This window comes from Triturus cristatus, chromosome 2_1 (assembly GCF_964204655.1).
Source record: "Triturus cristatus chromosome 2_1, aTriCri1.1, whole genome shotgun sequence".
NCBI lineage: Eukaryota > Metazoa > Chordata > Amphibia > Caudata > Salamandridae > Triturus > Triturus cristatus.
In genome coordinates, this window is record NC_140581.1 from 5,722,155 (window position 1) to 5,746,108 (window position 23,954).

At 49.8% G+C, this 23,954-nt stretch overlaps 1 protein-coding gene across 1 annotated transcript in view; it reads right to left on the reverse strand.

The window, feature by feature from the left end:
• Window positions 1-4,741: 4,741 nt before the first annotated feature.
• LOC146863594 (THAP domain-containing protein 5-like) overlaps window positions 4,742-23,954 on the reverse strand; it is a 206,004-nt gene continuing 186,791 nt past the window's right edge. The window contains exon 4 of the mRNA XM_085627602.1: window positions 4,742-11,478. Within this exon, the coding sequence (XP_085483728.1) occupies window positions 11,203-11,478 (276 nt within the window). The 3' untranslated portion in view covers window positions 4,742-11,202. The remainder of the gene's footprint in view (window positions 11,479-23,954) is intronic.

Sequence of the window (23,954 nt, forward strand, 5' to 3'; positions counted from 1 at the left end):
ACCTTTAGTGGTTTTCAGTTGATCAATTCAATTGAGATTATCTGGTAAAACAATAGCAAGCTGGAATCCCACACGCTGCACACCAATGTGTGAAGGTGGCCTGATATATGCTGTCCACTAGGTCTAGTGGGCACCCTGTATCAGTCCAAACAACCCCTTATGGTGATAGGTTAAAGACAACCTTTATTGAAAGCTATCCTAGTGGTAGCTACGGAGAGCAGCCTTCAGGCTAAGTCTTGAAGGAATGTAAAGCCGGTTGTTTTACCAGTCTATAATCTCTTGACTGATCAAATGAAAGGACAACCACACCAGGTATATATTAAAAATATATGTATTCAGGTTAACACACACCCCTCTAGTCTCTTTATGAGACTGGAGTTCGAAGTACTTTAGTTACAAGTGATCAAGCATCAGTAAAAGCACAAATACACGTTTGGGCCCTAGGCGCGTACCAAACCATATACCAAAAAAGTGGTATAAGAACAACAACGGGAATAGGCACTAGGCCTATTGCCTCTCGAATCGCTGGGACCCCAAGGAACCACCCAAGGTAGTGACAGAGGGGACCCATGGGAGCTGTATGCAGTGTGAAAACACAACCGCGGGTTCCTATTATCTTTTATGGTCAATGTCGCGGTTGGAAATTTAAAGATTAGGGACACTTCTAATCGAGTCAGGACCAAACCCTTTTGGATTTAAGAAGTTCTAGGGCTAGCACCCACGAGAGCACCGGAGTACTCGAGTTACCTCACCCAGGGAAGCCGGGTGCATAGGTGTCTTTCGGTGTCGGGTCGTGTCGTCAATTACAATGGAAGCCCGCAAAGAACTGCTGCTGCCGGGAAGAGGAGAAGTATCCGGAGAGATCCAAGCCTAGATCTGGGATGTAAGCACCTCCCCAGACAGGCTGATGTGTATTAGGGCTGGGTGGGAGCACTCTCTGGTGCTTTGAAGTCCTGCACTGGGGGCACACTTGGTGTCCTTGTGCATACTCCAATTCAAACCGGTTGCATGGGCTACCTGCCCCTGCTCTGGTGCGAAACTGGACAAAGGAAGCAGCTAGGCTGTGGTCCTGATTAGCAGGGCCACAGCCAGACTAAGGTCGAAAAACAGTGAAACACCAGCAAAAAGTGGGGGTACCCATGTGAAGCAGATCCTACTCTCCTACAGTTGTCTTTAACCTATCACCTTAAGGGGTTGTTTGGACCGATACAAGGTGCCCACTAGAACTAGTGGACAGCATATATCAGGCCACCTTCTCACACCCCCCGTCCCTTGTGACCGAGCCCACGTCCCTGGTGACCAAGCCCACGTCCCTGGTGACCAAGCCCACGTCCCTGGTGACAGTGTTATGACCTGGCAACTCAACCCATGTCCCTGGTCACCCAGCCCCCGTCCCTGGTGACCCAGCTCCTGTCCCCGGTGACCCAGCTCCCGTCCCTGGCGACCCGGCCCCCATCCCTGGGTACCCAGCCCACGTCCCTCATGATCGAGCCGCCGTCCCTGGTGACTGAGCCCATGTCCCTGGTAACTGAGCCCACGTCCCTGGCGACCCAGCCCACGTCCCTCATGACAGTCTACGTCCCTGATGATCGAGCCCCCATTCCTGGTGACTGAGCCTATGTCCCTAGTGACTGAGCCCACGTCCCTGGTGACCGAGCCCACGTCCCTGGTGACTGAGCCCATGTCCCTGGTGACCGAGCTCTCGTCCCTGGTGACCGAGCTCCCGTCCCTGGTGACCGAGCCCCCGTCCCTCATGACAGTCTATGTCCCTGCTGACCGAGCCCCCGTCCCTGGTGACCGAGCCCCCCGTCCCTGGTGACCGAGCCCCCCGTCCCTGGTGACCGAGCCCCCCGTCCCTGGTGACCGAGCCCCCCGTCCCTGGTGACTGAGCCCCCGTCCCTGGTTACCGAGTCCCTGGCCCTGGTGACCGAGCCCACATCCCTCATGACAGTCTACGTCCCTGATGATCGAGCCCCCGTCCCTGGTGACTGAGCCCATGTCCCTGGTGACTGGGCCCATGTTCCTGGTGACTTAGCCCACGTCCCTGGTGACTGAGCCCCCTTCCCCGGCGACCCAGCCCACGTCCCTCATGACAGTCTACGTCCCTGATGATCAAACCCCCGTCCCTGTTGACTGAGCCCACGTCCCTGGTGACTGAGCCCATGTCCCTGGTGACTGAGCCTACGTCCCTGGTGACTGAGCCCACGTCCCTGGTGACCAAGCTCACGTCCCTGGTGACAGTGTTACGACCTGGCAACTCAACCCACGTCCCTGGTCACCCAGCCCCCGTCCCTGGTGACCGAGCTCCCGTCTCTGGTGACCGAGCCCCCATCCCTGGTGACCGAGCCCACGTCCCTGGTGACCGAGCCCACGTACCTGGTGACACAGTCTTATGACCTCGCAACTCAACCCCTGTCCCTGGTCACCGAGCCTCCGTCCCTGGTCACTGAGCCCCTGTCCCTGGTCACTGAGCCCCCGTCCCTGGTCACCGAGCCCCCGTCCCTGGTCACCGAGCCCCCGTCCCTGGTGACCGAGCCCATGTCCCTGGTGAGAGTCTTACAACCTGGTGATTCAAACCCCCGTCCCTGGTCACCGAGCCCCCGTCCCTGGTCACCGAGCCCCCGTCCCTGGTCACCGCGCCCACGTCTCCGGTGACCGAGCCCACGTCTCTGGTGACTGAGCCCACGTCTCTGGTGACCCAGCCCACAGCTCTGGCGACCCAGCCCACGTCTCTGGCGACCCGGCCCATGTCCCTGGTCACCCAGCCCCCGTCCCTAGTCACCCAGCCCCCGTCCCTGGTCACCCAGCCCCCGTCCCTGGTGACCCAGCTCCCGTCCCTGGTGACCCAGCTCCTGTCCCTGGTTACCCAGCCCACGTACCTGGTGACACAGTCTTATGACCTCGCAACTCAACCCTTGTCCCTGGTCACCGAGCCTCCGTCCCTGGTCACTGAGCCCCTGTCCCTGGTCACTGAGCCCCCGTCCCTGGTCACTGAGCCCCTGTCCCTGGTCACCAAGCCCCCGTCCCTGGTGACCAAGCCCATGTCCCTGGTGACAGTCTTACAACCTGGTGACTCAAACCCCGTCCCTGGTCACCGAGCCCCCGTCCCTGGTCACCGAGCCCCCGTCCCTGGTCACCGAGCCCACATCTCTGGTGACCGAGCCCACATCTCTGGTGACCCAGCCCACGTCTCTGGCGACCCAGCCCACGTCTCTGGCGACCCAGCCCACGTCTCTGGCAACCCAGCCCCTGTCGACCCAGCCCCAGTCCCTGGTGACCCAGCCCCTGGTGACCCAGCCCCCGTCCCTGGTGACCCAGCCCCCGTCCCTGGCGACCCGGCCCCCATCCCTGGGTACCCAGCCCACGTCCCTCATGATCGAGCCGCCGTCCCTGGTGACTGAGCCCATGTCCCTGGTAACTGAGCCCACGTCCCCGGTGACCCAGCCTCCGTCCCTGGCGACCCAGCCCACGTCCCTCATGACAGTCTACGTCCCTGATGATCGAGCCCCCATTCCTGGTGACTGAGCCCATGTCCCTGGTGACTGAGCCCATATCCCTGGTGACCGAGCCCACGTCCCTGGTGACTGAGCCCATGTCCCTGGTGACCGAGCTCTCATCCCTGGTGACCGAGCTCCCGTCCCTGGTGACCGAGCCCCCGTCCCTCATGACAGTCTATGTCCCTGCTGACCGAGCCCCCGTCCCTGGTGACCGAGCCCCCGTCCCTGGTGACCGAGCCCCCTGTCCCTGGTGACCGAGCCCCCCGTCCCTGGTGACCGAGCCCCTGGTGACTGAGCCCCTGTCCCTGGTGACTGAGCCCCCGTACCTGGTGACTGAGCCCCCGTCCCTGATGACTGAGCCCCCGTCCCTGGTTACCGAGTCCCCGGCCCTGGTGACCGAGCCCACATCCCTCATGACAGTCTACGTCCCTGATGATCGAGCCCCCGTCCCTGGTGACTGAGCCCATGTCCCTGGTGACTGGGCCCATGTTCCTGGTGACTTAGCCCACGTTCCTGGTGACTTAGCCCACGTCCCTGGTGACTGAGCCCCCTTCCCCGGCGACCCAGCCCACGTCCCTCATGACAGTCTACGTCCCTGATGATCAAACCCCCGTCCCTGTTGACTGAGCCCACGTCCCTGGTGACTGAGCCCATGTCCCTGGTGACTGAGCCTACGTCCCTGGTGACTGAGCCCACGTCCCTGGTGACCAAGCTCACGTCCCTGGTGACAGTGTTACGACCTGGCAACTCAACCCACGTCCCTGGTCACCCAGCCCCCGTCCCTGGTGACTGAGCTCCCGTCTCTGGTGACCGAGCCCCCATCCCTGGTGACCGAGCCCACGTCCCTGGTGACCGAGCCCACGTCCCTGGTGACCGAGCCCACGTCCCTGGTGACCGAGCCCACGTCCCTGGTGACCCAGCTCCCGTCCCTGGTGACCCAGCTCCCGTCCCTGGTGACCCAGCTCCCGTCCCTGGTGACCCAGCTCCCGTCCCTGGTGACCGAGCCCATGTCCGTGGTGACCAAGCCCACATCCCTGGTGACAGTGACAAGCGTTGCAAGAGTGAATTTCCACTAGGAGAGTTTCTTCTGACCCCGACCCCCCCTAGTCTCCAGCCTCCCACTTGGGTTGTTAGAACAGTTATCCACTGAGGAGTCCCACGTCCCGTGAACCCACTCACGCCTGTAGTCCGTGTCAGCTCTGCTACCAGGAAATTAGTACAACCACAAATCTTTCCATGCAAAGTTTCTGAATCTTATTTATGTGTTTATTTGACACTTAACCATATAAATAACTTACAAAACCGTTCTGTATACAAATACACAAATTCATCATACATCACTAAAATTGGATAACAAGGATTCTGTACAATTTTCCCCTCTTGCTCTGTGGACATCTTACTGGGATGCAAGATCAAAGCTTGACTGGCAGCAGCGGAATGTCTGTGCCCCTCCTGTTTCAGCAGAGCCCATCTCGCCAGAGCCCTTGTTTCCCACGTGCTCCCTCGTGGCCCGTCGTCTGCCCTGTCCTCGTGCCTGGATCTCCTTTTCTAGGACATGTGTGCCTTCAGCCCTTCCTTTGTAGTCTGGGGGATGCTGAAGGGACACACGTCCTAGAGAAGCATCAGGCGCCTGTGCCGCCTGCATTATTACTTGCCCGGCGTCCATTTCCTTTTACTAGTGCTGGACTGGTTAATGTGGCACCAGGGGCAGTGCCCACATCTTTACAGAGGGGTTCAAGGGCAGAGATGAACCTCTGAATGAAGGCTGCAGGGTGTATCTTCGGGCAGCAGATGCCTTCAAATTCACGAGTCCCTGGATTCAGGCCAGTGCTGCTGATGAGGGGGCTACCCACCACTAAGGCGGCATAACTGCGCTGCGCCCCCTCCCAGCACTAACTCAATCCCGGGGGTGTCTGCACTTTACAGAGAGACTTTTAACCAGCAAGGTAGAAGTCTTAGAAATTCAAATAAAGAAGAGGGCTGCACAGTAAGAAGGCTAAGAGGTGGGGCGAGAAACTATCAAACAAGTAGTACTAAAAGCAGGAAAATCCTGGAACAGAAAGATTTAAAAGGACAGTTCAGGAAGGATAGAGGTGCTTAAGGAGAAATAGTGCCCCCTTTCTAGAGGTCAAAGAGCACTGAATGCGGCCCTGAGACAGGTCCTTCTTCAGGCGAGCAGCAACAAGCTGCGAGATGTTGAGATGAAGATGGAACAACAGAATTTTTAGTGGTTTCCCGAAAGTACCAATGTCCTTTTGGTGTCTGCTGTCTTCTGGGAGAGAGTTCCACAGTCAAGAAGCATGGTAGAAATTGAGAAGATTTCAAGCTCAGGCCTCTAGATCTGAGGTTTAGGGGCATATTATCAAGCCCAATTTTGCGGCTTTAGCGGCCGTTTTCGTCCGAAAAGCGGCGATTTTATTATCGCACAATTATCAAGGACACGCTAACGCGTTTTTCCTTGAGGTAGCACCCGATATTTATCGCTAATGACATGCAAAGTGGTATTTCTCAACAAAATGCCATGAATACTGTCGCTAACACAACTACCACCTATTATCAATCGGGACCCGCGTTGCGATGACAAAAGACACGCTAACCGCGATTATCGCTGGTTTCTAAAGCCTGTCGAAAACCTGACTTACCCATCTTGTTAATGGGAGGTGGATTGTCAGGCTGAGTCCGCACTTGCCTATTAGCAAGCTTTGCAATAGTGCAGTGAGAATAGCACTTGTTTTCTTGCGCTATTGCTGGATTTTGCATCGCCTCTGAGATATGCGTTGATAATAACGTGCTATCTTGGCGATGAAATCCAGCGATAGAAAAAAACGCGCTAAGCGCTCTCTGCAATATTTATCGCAGTTTGTCGATAATATGCCCCTTTGTGTTCCAGCAGACACATGAAGTGACGTATAGAGACAGCTTTAAATGCCACACACGCCTCAAGAGTCCCTAGTGTGTGCGTGGGAGGGTGCATAAGTGTGTCATGTTACATGTACTTGGTGGGCATGTCAACAGAAGATAGTATAGCAGAACAAGTGATGTGCGTCTGGCAGTGTTGTCACACGCTGCTTTCATCCTCGGTGGATGTGACGTCCTAATGTCCTTTGTTCTGGGTCATTTCCTGATAACTGTCGCTAACAAACTGTGTTTTCTTTCATGGCCTGATCTTTATAATCCTATAGCAGGATGTCTGTTAGAGGGTCTGATCAATACTTACAGCATGAAGTGTATGATCGAGGGTCGGATCAATAGAGCTACAGCATGCTGTGTGTGATCGAGGGTCGGATCAATAAACCTACAGCATGCTGCGTGTGATCGAGGGTCATACCAGTAAACCTATAGCAGGCTGTGTGTGACCGAGGGTCGGATCAATAGACCTATAGCAGGCTGTGTGTGATCGAGGGTCAGATCAATAGACCTATAGCAGGCTGTGTGAGATCGAGGGTCAGATCAATGGACCTATAGCAGGCTGCATGTAATCGAGGGTCAGATCAATAGACCTATAGCAGGCTGTGTGTGATCGAGGGTCGGATCAATAGACCTATAGCAGGCTGTGTGTGACCGAGGGTCTGATCAATAGACCTATAGCAGGCTGTGTGTGATCGAGGGTCGGATCAATAGACCTATAGCAGGCTGTGTGTGGCCGAGGGTCGGATCAATAGACCTATAGCAGGCTGTGTGTGATCGAGAGTCGAAGCAATAGACCTATAGCAGGCTGCATGTAATCGAGGGTCAGATCAATAGACCTATAGCAGGCTGTGTGTGATCGAGGGACGGATCAATAGAGCTATAGCACGCTGCGTGTGACCGAGGGTCGGATCAATAGACCTTTAGCTGGCTGTGTGTGATCGAGGGTCGGACCAATAGACCTATAGCATGCTGTGTGTGATCGAGGGTCGGATCAGTAGACCTATAGCAGGCTGTGTATGACAGAGGGTCGGATCAATAAACCTACAGCATGCTGCGTGTGATCGAGGGTCATACCAGTAGACCTATAGCATGCTGTGTGTGACCGATGGTCAGATCAATAGAGCTATAGCATGCTGTGTGTGATCGAGGGTCAGATCAATAGACCTACAGCACGCTGCGTGTGATCGAGGGTCGGATCAATAGACCTATAGCAGGCTGTGTGTGATCGAGGATCGGATCAATAGACCTATAGCAGGCTGCGTGTGACCGAGGGTCAAATCAATAGAGCTATAGCAGGCTGTGTGTGATCGAGGGTCAGATCAATAGACCTATAGCAGGCTGTGTGTGATCGAAGTTCAGATCAATAGACCTACAGCACGCTGCGTGAACACAGGTCTGAACACGATGGCTCCATAGCAAGCTGTATGTGAAGGAAGGCCTGATGAAGGCACCCACAGCATGAGGCCTGTGATCAAGGATTTGCTGAGGAGACCAATAACACCCTGACCGTGATCATTAAATAAATATAGCACAATGTGGGTCATTGGGAACCTGTTCAATATGGATTCACAGCGCTCTGCTTGTGAGCACCGGTGTAATCAATAGACCGTTAGCAAGAGGCATACGAGCAAGGGGCTGATAATAAAACCAATAGCCCACTCTTTGTGCCTGAAGGTCTGATCATTCAAAAGGACAATGCTACCCTGTAGGCATCTGTTCGTAGCGTGTAGTGCTGTAGCGTTACCCTGTAGGCATCTGTTCGTAGCGTGTAGTGCTGTAGCGTTACCCTGTAGGCATCTGTTCGCAGTGTGTAGTGCTGTAGATTCCTGTACTCTACATACTCTCCTGCTATCCAGTGTTGGGTCGGATATTTGCAAGTTGTTGTTCTTTGAAGAAGTCTTTTAAGTCACGAGGTTTAGTGACACTCGCTCAGCTGGCAAAGCGTGCGGGCATCGACTCCATGTTAGATTGTTTTCCGTGCAGTGGGTGAGAGTAGTATGCCGTTGTGAGCGAACAGTAACTGATGCAATTGTGTATTGTGCAAAAGGAATAGTGATTCAAGAAAAAGAGATGTGTGATCAGAGCAGCACGCATCTGGACAGGAGGGTGTGTGTACGTGAATCTACAGCATTACACACTACGAACAGAAACTGAAAGGGTAGGTAACGTTTTCTGTTCATACCTTGCATTGCTGTAGATACATATACTCTATGTGACTGTAAAGCTGTACCCTCCATAAGCGATGGCCGCCCAACTGATGCCTATTGTCTGGCCAGAACATCCCCACAGTATTGAATGGTAGAAGTGTGTGGGGTTGATCAAGTAGCCACCATGCACATGTTAGGTAGGGGAATTCTCCCCAAAAAGACCATGGTAGCAGCCTTCGCTTGAGTAAAGTGAGCCCCAGGTATGATGGGGACGGTTCTCTTTGAGATAAAAAGTCTTGATGCACTTAACTAGCCATCTAGCGATTTCTTCTTTGGGAATAGGCGGCTCTTTTTGAGATCTTGCGAAGGCCAGGAAGGGCTGGTCAGCTTTGCAAAGAGGTTTAGTTCAATGTAATACATGGAAGCGTGCTTGATGTCTAAGGTATGGATCGCTCTCTCTGCTTTCGAGTCTGGCCAGGGGAAAAAACTGTGATCTCTGTGGTCTGATTGAGGTGGAAGCGGAACTACCTTTGAAAGGAAGTTAGAGTTTGTGCTGAGTACTACCCTGTCCTTGTAAATGTGAAAACTTCTTTCAGGGTGAAAGCCTAAAGCTGTGTAAAGAAGTTATTACCATCACAAAGGCTACCTTGCAGGAGAAGTGCTGGAGCAGGCGCGAGGGTAAGGGTTCGAGTGGGAGACCCATGAGCCTGGTAAGATACTGATGTTCTACATTGGTGCAGGGGGGACCCTAGAAGGGATGACTCTCTTGATGGCCTCCATGCAGATCTGAAAGAGGGAGCTGCTGCATGAGTCCAACGGGCTGGTCCACAACAGACCCTAGAGGAGCAAGAGAACGGGTGCATTCACAAATCAATGAAGCTGCCGATTCACAGATCTCTCCATCAGCTTGGAGCGAATGTCCAAGGTGATGACAGTGATCAGATGGAACGGGAGGGATTTTTGCCAATTGCATTTTCACAATCCCCTTCTGGACATCTCCAGGCATTATGCATTCTGACAAATGTATTGAACAAGGCAAATAATATCGATCCCACATCATCCGCCGAGAGGTTTCACTTCAAATAAAGGTTTATGGACTTAAAGGTATAAACCAAGGATGAGCACTCAGGCTCCTGATAGAAGTCCTAAGATCCACAGCGGATCTTCCTGCCAGGAAAGGATTCCTCTGCCTTCTCCGTCTGACCGGGGATCTTGCACGTCCCTTGGGAAGCCCCACCTCCCCCTCCAATACTCATTAGACTCCATTCCTGCAGCTCTTCTCTCACCACAAGCCATATCCGATTAGTCTCCCACTTCCTTAAACCTACCCAGCTGCTGCTTCTACCCTGTAGCCACCCACGCCTTGCCTACTTTCCCTTCACCTTTCCTACTGTGCGCATAAATCTCTGCTCTCCGAAGTTCAATCCTTTCATTCTCAGCAGCAGGGACTTTCAACTATTGTCACACTGTACGCATTGTGTACACGCATTGAATAGGAGACACGCTCTCCAATTGTTGAACTCATGGTAACTTAAACACACAGTGGAACGCCGTGCTGAACTGGTGGTATCTCTAGATACCCAGAAGTGGAGACGTGTTCATCGCTTATGGAGCTCGTGAGATCCTATACACCCCTTGAAGAGTTTACCTGCTTTTCACTTCATGAACCTATGGCCCCCTCTGCACCCTTGAGGAGGTGAAAGGCTGTTCACTTGTTGAACAGGTGGCACTGCGCACCCTCTGGAGAGGGTGTCCTCTTCACACGCTGGACCCATGGCATCCTGAAGACACGCTGAGACGGTAACACACTTATTAAATTAGTGACACCCCGAAGACCCCTGGAGGAGGCGCCAGGCTCTTCACAGGTGCCACTGTGCACCCTTCGGAGAGGGTGTCCTCTTCATACGCTGGGCTTGTGCCACACTGTACACGGCAGGAAGAGGTGACCTGCTCTACATGTTGAACTTGTGGCATCTTGTACGCCCCCTGAGGAAGGGATATGCCTTTAACATGTTGGACCAATGGCATCCTGTATACACACTTGAGCAGTAATAAAACGTATTAAACTAGTGACACCTTGTAAACCCCTGAGGAGGTGAGACGCTTTTTACAGCTCCACCTCATGGCACTCTGTACACCCCTGCAAGAGGTGGCACGCTCTTTAAAGTCTGAACTCGTGGCTCTTGGTAGACCCTTGACGAGGTGATGGGCTCTTGACTAGGTGAACAGGTGCCACTGCGCATCCTTTGAAGAGGGGGCACGCTCTCATAGGCTGATCTTGTGGCACTCGGCAGACCCCTTGACAAGGTGACAGGATCTTCCTTTGCTGATTTGCTGGCACTCTGTGCTCCCTTTCAAGGGGTCACAGGCAACTCTTTTACTGAAGTGTGGGCCCACTCTATACTGGTAGAACCACTAATGCTCCATAAGCTGCTGACGTTGTGCAAAAACGAGCTCTTGTTGAAGTGAAGGCTTGGCAGCCTTTGCCCCGTGACAGCCGGCTCTTCAGAAGATGGAGTAAACCAGGGTCTGTGACTGCAGCTCAGTTTAGAGGAGTCCAAGGTCTAGAGGGCTCTTGATAGTAAACAAGCACTCCCCCAAACCCAACATAAGCCTTTTTATTCTATGGATTTTCCATGAAGGTTCTTTTATACTTTGTACCCATATGATTTCCCAAAGCGAATCAGTTCACTGTTGTGTATTTTGAGATGTTGCATAAAAACAGAGTAGCCAGTGATGTTTTTTCCACAGGTGTTACATATGAATGACGATTCTTGCAGAGGTGCTGCGCAGTCCTCACGCGGCACGTGCTTGCTTGCAGGGTGGGCTTCGCGCACAGTATTTTCGACTGGGTCATCGCCAGTCAGGTCGATCTGGTTCTGCACGCCGATCTGCTGGGTCTCGCAGCTTTTCGATGTTCGCATCTAAAGGAAGGAATCAAGAATAATATTTAATGCACATACTAAACGAAACCCATGAACAGAGCATCTCGATCATACACACTGCACATTCTTTAGTTAAGGCAACACATGGGCATGAGGGCTGGCGAGAAGATTGGGGGGGGATTGGAAGTCTGTGCCTTCCAATGCTCAGGACACATGATGAGATATTACTGATGTGTACCCGCCAGCCTGCAGTGGGGCCCCTCCACTTACTTGCCAGAAACAGGTGCAGGCTGCTTTGAGGATCTCAGGGTCTAGAGAACGGTGTGAGGTGATGTGGACTCCTAAGTGTCCTACGATGTTTGTAGGAGATGGCAGTGAGCGCATGGCCTCTGGTCAGGACTCTGAACTGCAGTAAGTCGTAGAAAGTCTAAGGCCGTCCATTGTCTCAGAATGTTACGAATCTAGCATGCACGAGGAGCAGCCGGGGGACGCTGGACAATGAAGAGCTCAAGTCTCGTGTGAGTAACCTCTGCGGACATGCAGAATTGAAACCCCATGAAGTGGAGGAGCATGTATTCATCAAGCAGAAGGGTTCAAGCCTGGGGAACATCACAGCTGATGGATCTGGTTTCAAACTTGTAGGAGAGAGAAACAATGACCTGAGAACACCCTGGTAGCGAGAAGAAAACGCAGACTTAAGGAATAGATGATCAAGAGCCATCGCCTTTATTCTGGCATGAAGCGGCGAGGCGTTAATGAGGCCACAAGCTGATGGATATAAAAAGAACCAGTGCCTTGACATCACCAGTGTAGACAGTGCTGACGTCACAAGTAAATGTGCTCTGATGCGATGTGTGCTCTGGGTTTGAAGCTGGCCTGAAAGGGATGAAGGTCATTGGCCTCCAAGAGAGCCTCTAACTGGCAAAGACCAATTTTCCAGGATTTTTCAAAGATATGGAAGCAGTGAGTTGGGGCAGAAGGTATTATGGTATTCTGGAGAGAGAGAAGATTTCTTTAGTGAAGGGTTTTCCATGGCGGATTTCCACTCTTCCAGAACTACTCTTTGCCTGCGAGAAAGGTTGAACAGGGTGGCAAGATTAGAGGCTAGAAAGGGACCCGGCGGGTGCAATATCTTGCAGGGCAGACATCAGAAGGGGAAACAGACAGACATGTGGTGGAAATATTCTCAGCTCTGTGGTGTAGACCTAAAAAGAGAGCAAGACAAAGTGATTACCTTTAAGGAAACTGGATTTGTTATGTCAGCAAAGTTGGCCTCAAGGCCTAGGTTCTGCTTACCCTAGACTGACTTTGAGGTGGGAACCATCACTGGAAGAATTGGGTCATAAGAATTAGTTAAGCTCTGATCAAAACTCACAGAGAACAAAAAAAGAACATACTGGCCAAACTAAATCTCCTGGAGGCAGGCAGTATAGACCAGAATCCCCCAGACACAAACAAAAACCAGTGATGAGATTAAAAGAGGACATTCAAAAGCTAAATAAAAAACATATGCAGTTCAGTGTCGTAGAGTGGGGAAGAGAAGTGCAGAGTAGAGTGTTGTACAGTGAATTAGTCAAGTAAAGTGCCGTTGAGTGTCGTGGAGTGCAGCTGATTGGTGTAGAGTGGGGTGGCATATAGTGTAGTAGAGTGCCGTAGTGTAGTATAGTGTCATAGAGTGGAGTGGCCTAGATTGGTGTGCCATGGAGTGTTGGAGAGTGGAGTACAGTGGCATAGAGGGGAGCGGCATAGAGTGGAGTGGCGTATAGTGGAGTAGAGTGGTGTTGAGTAGTGGAATGTCGTACAGTGGAGTGGTGTACAGTGCAGCTGTGTAGACTGAAGTAAAGTGATGTAGAGTTGAGTGGAGTGGACTGGTGTAGAGTGGAGTGAAATAGAGTGGAGTAGAGTATTGTGGAATGGAATAGTGTAGAGTGGAGTAGTGTTGTGGAGTGGGGTGGCATTGAGTGGAGTGGCGTAGAGTTGAGTTTTGCAGAGTGGTGTACAGTGTTGTGGAGTGGATAGGTGTAGAGTGTCGTGTAGTGACAGTGTCATAGAATGTAGTAGCGTAGAGTGTTGTGACGTGGAGTGGAGTACAGTTTCATAAAGAAGAGTAGAGTGGCATAGACTGGAGAGGCATAGAGCGTTCTGGAGTAGAGTGTTGTATACTGTAGTGGAGTGGACTGTTATAGAGCGGTGTGTCGTGGAGTGGCATAGAGTGGAGTGTCGTAGAGTGGAGTACAGGGGCATAGAGTTTAGAGTTATGGAGTGATAAAGAGTGGAGTACAGTGGCATGGAGTGATGTTTTAAGAGTGGAGTGGCGTATAGTCGGGCAGTGTTATGTGAAGTGGCATACAGTAGAGTGGCGTAGCATAGATTAGTGTCATAGAGTGCTGTGGAGTGGAGTGGCATGAAGAGGCGTAGAGTGGAGAAGAGTGTTAGAGAGTTGAGTGGTGCAGAGTGGACTATAGTGTGGAGTACAGAGTCGGAGAATGGAGTGGATAGAGCGGTGTAGAGGGTCGTGGAGTGAGTAGAGATGCGTGGCATGGATTGGTGTGGCAGAGTGGAGTGGCATAGAGTTTAGAGTAATGAAGTGTTGTAGAGCTGAGTACAGTGGGGTAGAATTTAGAGTTGTGGAGTGATATAGAGGGACGTATAGAGGCATACAGTCTAGTGGTGTGTAGTGGAGTACAGTGGAGTAGAGTAGAGTGGAGTGGCATGCAGTAGAGTAGAATGGAGTGGCATAGAGTGAGTAGTATAGAGTAGAGTGTCATGGAGTGCCATGGCCAAAGTAAAGTGGCTTAGAGTGGAGAAGAGTGTCGGAGAGTGGAGCGGCGTAGAGTGGAGTAGGGTAGAGAGGTGCAGAGTGGAGTAAACTGGAATAGAGTCTCGTAGTGTGAAGTGGTGTACAGTGGCGCAGTTGAGTAAAGTGGCGTGGAGTAGAGTATTGTAGAGCGAATGCAGTGAATAGAGTAGAGTGCAGTGTCAGAGTTGAATGGCGTGAAGTGTTGTAGAGTGAAATGGTGTAGAGTGCTGTAGAGTGGAGTGGTGTACAGTGGATTAAATTGTGATAGATTGGAGTGCTGTAGAGTGGCATTGAAAGGTGAAGAGTAGAGGGGAATAGTATTCTGGAGTGGCAAAGAGTGGAAGATAGTGGAATGGAGTAGAGTGTTGAGTGGTGTGGAGTAGGGTGTTGCAAAGTAGTGTACCATAGATTAGAGTGGATTGGTGCAGAGTGGAATGGCGTACACGGAGTGGCGTAGAATGTCATGGAGTGGGCAGAGTGTTATAGAGTGGAGTGTCAAGAGTGCAGTGTTGTAGAGTGGTGTAAAGTAGCATGGAGTGGAGTATAGTTGAGTACTGTATAGTGGAGTATAGTGAAGTGTCAGAGTGGAGTGGCGTAGAGTGTTGTAGAGTGGAGTGGCAGATTGGAGTGGAGCAAAGTAGCATGTAGTGGCGTATAGTGGGGTAGAGTGGAGTATCTAAGAGTAAAGTGGGGCATAGTGTTGTGAAGTGATGTTGAGTAAAATGGCCTATACTGGAGAGGTGTAGAGCAGAATAGAGTGTCGTGGAGTGGAGTGCATTCTATTCCACTCCACCCGTGACACTCTACTCCACTCTCTTTCGCGATTCCCCGCTCCACGACACTCTACTCAGCGACACTCTGTGGCACTCCAGTCTATGACACTCTACTCCATTCTACACCGTTCCAGTCTACGCCACTCCACTTTACTTGGCTCTACACACCTCAAATCCACTCTACAACACTATACTCCACTTTGACACTGTACTTCACTATACGCCACTCCAGTCACGGACACTCTTCTCCACTCTACTCTAGAGTGTCATAAAGTGGAGTGAGGTAGAGAGGCATGGAGTAGAGTGGAATGGAGTGGTGTAGAGTGGAATGGAGTGGTGTAGAGTGGAGTACAGTGTTGTGGAGTGAAGTATAATGGCGTGAGGTAGAGTGGAGTGTCGTAGAGTGGAGTGTTGATGGTTGGAGTAGCATGGAATGGCGTAGAGTGTTGTAAAGTAGCGGAGTGTAGTGTTGTGGAGTGGCATAGAATGGAGTAGAGTGTTGAAGAGTGGATGGTGTAGACTGGAATGAAGTGGAATGGAGTACAGTGTTGTAGAGTGGAGTGTTGTGGAGTGTCGCTGCGTGGCGTTATGTAGAGTAGAGGAAAGTGTTGTAGAGTGTTGATGATTGGAGTAGCATGGAGTGGAGTGTTGTAGAACGGAGTAGAGTGCCAGAGTGCAGTGTAGTGGAGTGGCGTGGAATAAAGTAGAGTGTCATAGAGTGGATTGGTGTGTTGAAGAGTGGAATGGTGTCAAGTGGAGTGGCATAGACTGGAATAACTGTGTTGTGGAGCACCATATTGTAGACTAGAGTGGAGTGTCACAGTGACGGGACGTAAAGTGGAGTAAAGTAGGGTGGAGTGCCATAGAGTGGAGTGACGTCGAGTGAAATAGAATGCCATGGAGCCACGCGCGCGCTTTGCAGTAAGGCTGTTCTTAGTTGATATATATCAATTGTTGCTGCTGATTGTATTGGTCGGATTTTATCAGCCCTTCAGCTGGTTTGATGGTTATTTTACGACCCAATATTAATTTAAATTTAACCTTTTAATCTTTTACTTGCACTCTTCCCCTGCCTGCAGCTACAGTACCACGTCTGCTCCCTGGTTGACCACCGGTTTTCCCGATTGTGTGGAGGGAGCAAGCGGACATACCTTTTTCCTACTTCCAGGCTGGGGTGGAGCCACGGGGTTAGCAGTCTAGCTGCTACCTAAAACTATTTAAACACATGCCTGCCCCCATGCGCAGCGGGCGCGCTGCCGGCACGTCAAAGGCACACACGTCTGTGCCCGTCCGTGCCCAGCCATCGGCGGGAGCCAGGACCTCTGCTCCTTTTAAGCCAGACTTGGGACATAGGCAGAAACATTCCGACCCGAGCTTGGAACCCCTTGAAATTAGAAGGTCAAGTACATTCAAATGTATCAACTGCCTACACGGCACATCTGGGGCCTTCCCTGACATGGAGGGACCTTTCGCTTGCAGAAATTGTCGATTTCAAAGCCTGGAGCTGAAGCAGAAGCATGCGGCTCATCTGGTATCTGATCAAACAATGGGCAATTATAACTAGGGCTCACGGTTTTATGGTATTTATTTTTTTGCCATTTCCGTCTGTATTTATCCATATTTATTTTTGGGGCATTTTTTCTGTATTTATCCACATTTATTGTAATTCTTCAGTAAACTGTCATGTTTTTCCCCTGTCAGCTCGGGACACTTTTCTCTCGGTTCCGCTCAGCATACCAGGCTCGTTTTTGCACACGGAAGAGTTTTGGGAGGGCGTGTATTTTAAAGTTCTTGCAAGTTTGCAGTCCTTATGGAAATTCGATCTCTCACTGGAACTGAATTGTTAATCCTGTTCCCGATCTCTTTGCTTCGACTTCTTGCCACCAGTGTCTGGCGGAGATGGTCCATGTGTTCCTGCTCAGCCTCTGTTTTGCATTAGATTGTGTGTGGTGTGCCCCCAGGGCGCCTCAGGCCCTCGTTATAAGGTTGGCAGGCTTTTGTTCACAAGTAATTGGTCTTTCAAAGACCTGTGAAGTACTAGGGTGCGGCTCTGTGTTTGCCCAGGAAGCTGTCTCAGCCCGCGCGGACACATCTTAACCCTCTAAGGAGGGGTAGACACCAGATGGTTGGGGGTGTGATTTTTACTGCCGTCAATGAAGACCTCACTCGAGGGGGGAAGCGGGGCTGGGGCATCAACAAAAGCATTGTTACTGTAGGCTGGTCTGCTGGAGCACGGCAGCTCCGCAAAATGTACTAGTATTTTCCCGTTTTTATATATAAATACAGATAAAGGAAAACTTGTTTTCCGTCTGTATTTATATGTAAAAATCCATTTAAACGGAAAACCGGGAGCCCTAATTATAACTTAGATAGTCTTCCTCCCTCCCCAGACTTTTTGACCAACAAACCCAGTCTGGGCTGGAATTGTTGTTTGGGCAATGTCAGATCATCGCCCAAGCATGCCATTGAATTCTGGGATTTATTTTGCTCTGGGAATCCCGATATCGGGTTTCTGACTGAAACCTGGCTCAAACCTAGCTCCACCCCCGCTATTGCGGGGGCACTCCCTGATGACTGCCGTATTCAAAGGCTGGATAGAGGGACTAAGGTGGGTGGAGGTGTAGCCATTATCCATAAAGACACTATTAAGGTATCGATACTCGAGCAATGTTGAAATTATAAAATAGAAATCTTTGTTTTTAGAATTGATTTTCTGCCCCACTACTGCTGGAAATTCGCCCTTGTATACTGGCCTCCGGGTCCCCTTCAAGACTTTTTTTGCTCCAATTGATGGAACTAATTGCCCCCCATATTATCTCCTCTAAACATTTCCTGTTATTAGGGGACTTCAATGTACGTAGTGAGACTACGTTTAATTTGGATGCCTCTATGTTGCTCGCTGACTTGGCCACTTTAGGTTTAGGAAAGATCAACGAGGGCCTACACATCTAGCGGGACACACGTTAGAGCTTATCCTGAGCAGCTCCTCAAACATCCTGTGTGAGGCTCCACGTCCTCTCATATGGTCAGATCATTTAATTGACACCCAATTGGGACACCTAGGCTCAACCCTGCCCCTTCCGCAGCCCCCTATAGTCTCAGGAGACAGTGGCATAAAATCACACCTGACCTTTTCATGAATATATTCCCGGCAACTGTTAACCAGGGATCAGGGAACGTTGAGGACTGCTTAGCCAGCTACCATACCACAGTAAAAACAGCCGCAGATCAGCTGGCCCCTCTGAAACAATCGCCTACCTTGCCCAGACGCCCACATGCAGCGTGGTTCTCTCCAGATCTACGAAAGGAAAAATGCCTCAGTAAAAATCTGGAAAGACGTTGGCGCCACTCCCATGATTTAAACGACAAAGAAAGGTATAAGATCTCTTTAGCTCGATATCATAAGAACCTAAAAAAACGTGCGTTGAACCCACATTGCGTCGCAAATCAACCAGGCAGGGAATGCTCCGAAAGAATTCTATCAAATCCTCAAATCTTTTACCAACCCGAAGTCCTGCAACAATGAAGTTTCTCCAGCTCAAGAACTTTGCAATAAGATTGCTAATCATTTTGAACAAAAAATCGAGCTCATCCATGATAAAATCACTAGAGACAGGAACCCTTTGAATGACACTTTAAACTCCTGTCCCCCAGCTGTGACCAACGGGCACCCTCTGGGAAGTTTCACTCCTCTTACAGTAAATATAGTGGAGACCAATGTTCCCTCTAATTGTTTTCCTCTGTTTGAGGCAGTGCAAGATCTCTGTGCGCTGCAGCCAAGGTTGTGTGCGCCACGTATGCCAGTGCAGCCTGTGAGCATATAAATCCGTGGCAACTACCACTCAAAACTTTTATTTACAACGAGATCGAGAACAAGTGATTTTCCCACACATATCTCTAATTAACAGGGTCTTGTGACAGTTTTGCATTGTGGAGACAGATCATCATGACATGAATTGTTTGCCCGAGTTGCATCTGTACCCCAGCCTTAGAGAAGGACAAGACTCGGAAGGGAGCCCCATTATAAGATTTTACGGAATATTCTTGATTGGAGCACTGATCGTTTGGTGGGGATTCGCTGGAGGACTATACAAGGGAATATATATTTAGCAAGTTGACAATTACATAACACAGTTACATTTTGATGTACAACGTAATGATTAATGTCTTTGCTAAGAGGAAGTGTGTGAAATGTGCCCATCCAGGCCAAACAGAGACTGTGGGAAAGGGTGGGTCAGACAAGTCAAGTGCCATCACTAGATGTGTGACATATTTGCTTCTCTCGCTGGTCCTTGCCATTCTCCCAGTGCTGATAAATTATATCAAGGTCATCTTTGCCATTTAAGAGATAGGCCTTTGTCATCATCAGCGTAACCACGCGATTCTCCTCCAGTCTAGGTCTTGATTTAGACTTGATAGAGTTCAAGAGACTGAATCCTCGTTCACAGTCTGCACTCGATGACTCACATGTTGGAACATGATTGACAAGCCACATAGTGCAAAGCATGCTATTGGTTGGGCATTCAAGAACAGCAGGTGGTATATGTCAAGCTGAGAAAGGAAAGATAAAATGTAGTTCTTGTGTACCTTTATCAGCTTGTATGTTTGCTTTAGTGACAGACAGATGCATCACGTAGGACCTGTAAAAAATCATTAAGTAATGTGGAAGGCTGACACAAGAACAACATAAGAAATACTCAATTACCCTGACCATCCCCATTTCAGTCACGTTAACGCACTGACCCCAGAATATAGCAATACAGGAGAAGGAAAACTTCAGAGTAGAGGCAGACAAGCCAAGGAATTAATGAGTAGAACAGAGCCAAGGGTTAGAGTTAGAGTAGGAGAAGGTGCATTCAAAATCCAAGGAAGTATTTCCTTAACACACAGAAGTGTTTCACCTTATATTTCAGGCCCCGTCTTTACAATGAATGCTACTGAACTAAGAGGCAAGTCCATTATCATGTATACATTAGTTGGTGGCTTGATTTGTGCTGTAGCTGGAGAAATATTTTAGCCTATTTAACCAAAACACGAGGTTTCTGTATAGTGCACATCTTGTACTCACGTGTTTGATGGTGGTCTCTTAATAATGAACAAAACGGAGGTGCGCTGAAATAAAATATTTTCATTGAATCACACAATTTGATTATGAAGAGATCTTTGTTCTCCAAAAATAAACAAACATTAGCAAAGCCAAGCGGCCTGGTGCTAGCCGCTGTCTTTTGGCTTTGGCAATTCAGTTTTCTTTTCTCTTTTGGTTTTGTAAAATTATTTTTGGGGGTAAACTGGTGTGCCCTCATCAGTCTAAAATAATTTAAACAACTGGTTAAAAGCAAAAATATTTTAGGCCTGCAAATAACACCTATTACTAATTTCTTTTTTTTAAATTAATTTTTATTGTTGTTTACAAACGTGAGAACAATACAAAGGAAGCATAGCAAGAAGCAAATCCAGATTTCATATTGACACGTTATGCCTAGTTCCAGATACTACACTTAAATCATCTTTAGATACACCAATATTTGACCACCAGAATAAAAACCAGTTTCTACTTATAGTTTATAAAAACTTAAATATCTGGAGATCAAAAATCATAAACATAATCAAGAGAACATAAAGTTCCAAACTGGAAGTTCTAGCATATTTACATATTTACACCTAAGGAAAATACCAGCTGATGATATCCGTCACTACTCATTACTGAAGCCAATCTGTTATAGGGGCCCACAGGTTTTGTCCCTTTTCCCGTCTCCTTCGCCCTTTTAGACGATAAACGGAGACTTCTATATTACATACAGCTAGAAGCCTGGAACGCCACTTACAAAAAGTAGGGGAGTCAGGGCTAATCGAGTTGGAGGTAATACACAATCGGACTATGGCCATTGACATAAAGACAAGCCCAGTAGCAGCACGAGACCAGCTCACATTTCTAGCTACTCCCAAAATGACCATATCTGGAGAGATAGAAATTGAAAGCCCTAAAATCTTTGTCAGAAAGTGTTCAACATTCTGCAAACATGTCATTAACATAGGGCAAGAAAAAAGCATACGTACTGTGTCTGCTGACAGCATCCCACATCTACTACATGAGCCGCCAACATTCCCTCCCCAGTTGGCAATTTTTGCGGGTGTATAATAAAGATCAAAAATAGACATAAAATGTTGGCTCCGAAGGCTCCCTGATAATAGAGTCTAGCTGGCTAATTCAAGTGAATCTTCAATATTAATACCCTCTTCCCGAAATTTCCGATCCCATTTATCATTCTGACTTAATAAATCATCAGGAACCCGGACCGTCTTCTCGATGACCTTCGCCGACTCGCTGGCCACCTTCTTCCATCGCAAGATCGCCGCCACCGATGACATCAGGACCATACTGGACAAAGAAAAAACCGCACACTATGCACACGCCTCCACAACGTTGGGATCCGAGACAAGGCTCTGGACTGGACCACCTCCTTCCTCTCAGGCAGAACACAGAGCGTCCGCCTCCTCCCCTTCCGCTCCGAAGCCACCGAGATCATCTGCAGTGTACCCCAGGGCTCATCCCTCAGCCCAACGCTGTTCAACATCTACATAGCACCGCTCGCCCACGTCGCCCGACTGCACGACCTCAACATCATCTCCTATGCCGGTGACACCCAGCTGATCCTCTCCCTCACCAAGGACCCCCACACCACCAAAACCAAACTCCATGAAGGAATGAAGTCCGTCGCCGAATGGATGAGGAGCAGCCGACTGAAGCTAAACTCGGACAAGACGGTGGTCCTCATCCTCGGATCCACCCCTTCGGCCTGGAACGACTCCTTGTGGCCGAGCGCACTGGGAACAGTTCCAACACCCACCAACCACGCACGCAACCTAGAGGTCATCCTCGACTCCACCCTCTCCATGACCAAGCAGGTCAACGCGGTCTCTTCCTCCTGCTTCAACACCCTCCGCATGCTCCGCAAGATCTACAAGTTGATCTCCACCGAAACAAGAAGAAAGTTCACCCAGGCCCTCGTCAGCAGCAGGTTGGACTACGGAAACGCCTTCTATGCAGGAGCCTCAGCCAAAATCCTGAAACGGCTTCAACGCATCCAGAACGCCTCTGTACGCCTGATCCTCGACATCCCTCGCCGCAGCCACATCACACCCCACCTGAGAGACCTGCACTGGCTCCCCGTCAACAAGAGGATAACCTTCAAGCTCCTCATCCATGCACAGAAGGCACTCCACAACACCGGACCAGCGTACCTCAACAGCCGACTCAGCTTCTACACCCCCACCCGCCAGCACCGCTCCGCCAACTTCGCCCTCGCCACAGTCCCCCGCATCCAAAGAACGACCTCCGACGGCAGATCGTTCTCCCACATCACCGCCAAGACCTGGAACACTCTCCCCATCCACCTACGGCAGACCGAAGACCTGCTGACCTTCAGAAGACTCCTCAAGACCTGGCTTTTTTGAGCAGCAGCAGCACCCCTCCCCCCCCCCCAGCGCCTTGAGACCCTCACGGGTGAGTAGTGCGCTTTACAAATGCTATGATTGATTGATTGATTGATCAGGAAGGATTTCCAACATCTGATAAATTCCCCCATCCGAGATTTCTTTTGAATGAATTCAACTAATGATACCTTCCCATATCTTACGACAGATCCTTGTGTTTTATTGTCTAAAAAGCTACGAATCTGTAAATATTTAAAGAAATCTCGTTTGTCCAACCCATATTTTTGTTGCAAAAAGGAAAAGGAGGCTAATTGATCTTCATGACCCAGATCCCCCACCGTGCTGATCCCGAGGTTACCCCATCTGTGCGTGGTTCGATCTTGAAAGATTGGAGGTAAGATCCCAGAGGCCGAAAATGGCGTGTAACTGTTAATATTGAAAATTTGAAATCTGCTACATATCTTTCTCCAACTCAGATAAGCCGCCTTAGTTGTCTTGAATCTAGTCTTTTTATAATAACTAGGTTCTAAAATCTTAACCAAACAATGTTTAGCATCATCCCCCATACCAATTTCATAAATAGTTGGACTGACCGCCTCTGAACATTGGATCTGATCTCCAACTAAAAGTACCCCCATATGTTGCATCATGCATCCCCAATAATAAAGCAAAAATTTTGGAATGGCCCCCCCGCGACCTGGGGAGGGTCAGCCGCTTGGCCGCTCTCCTGGACCTATGATAGCTCCACAAAAACCTAGAACACATCCTTTCAATGTTTTTAAACCATGGAGCTGGAAATTCCAAAGGAATAGTCCTGAACAAATACAAAATGTTTGGAAATACCGTCATTTTTATTACATTACTTCGCCCATACATAGACATGTGTAGATGGTCTAGCCTTTCCAATGTCTGATTGATTGTATTAATCATGGGGCCAATATTTATATCTGGGATTTGATCAACCTCCGCAGTAAGCTTAACCCCCAGATATGTTGCTACTGGCACGATCGGCAAATCCGGAAAAGACTCCCTGCCAGAATAGAGAATCTGAGTCTTATCGGTATTTAATTTATACCCTGAATGAATACCAAAGCGCTCAGCCTGATCTTTAACTGCCGGTTTGCCGAAATAATATCAGATGTTAATATCGCGACATCGTGGGCATAGGCCAGTGTCTTATATTCCGTATCATTAACCTTCACTGGCTGGATGTTGCTGCATTGTTTTAATTTCTGCAAAAAGGGATCTATGTATAACGAAAACAGGAGGGGAGAACAGGGGCATCCCTGCCTGGTGCCCCTGCTTATATTGAACGTGTTGGACTCCTGTCCCGAAATACGAATCCCGGCCTCCGGAAGCAGCTACCAAGCCTGGATTGCCTGAATAAATTCATTAGCCATCCCCTTCCATCGAAGGACGGACCACAGGAACCGCCAGGAGACCCCGTCGAACGCTTTCTCGGCATCCATCAGGATCATCCCGAGCGGAGACCCCGTGGCCCGAACCCA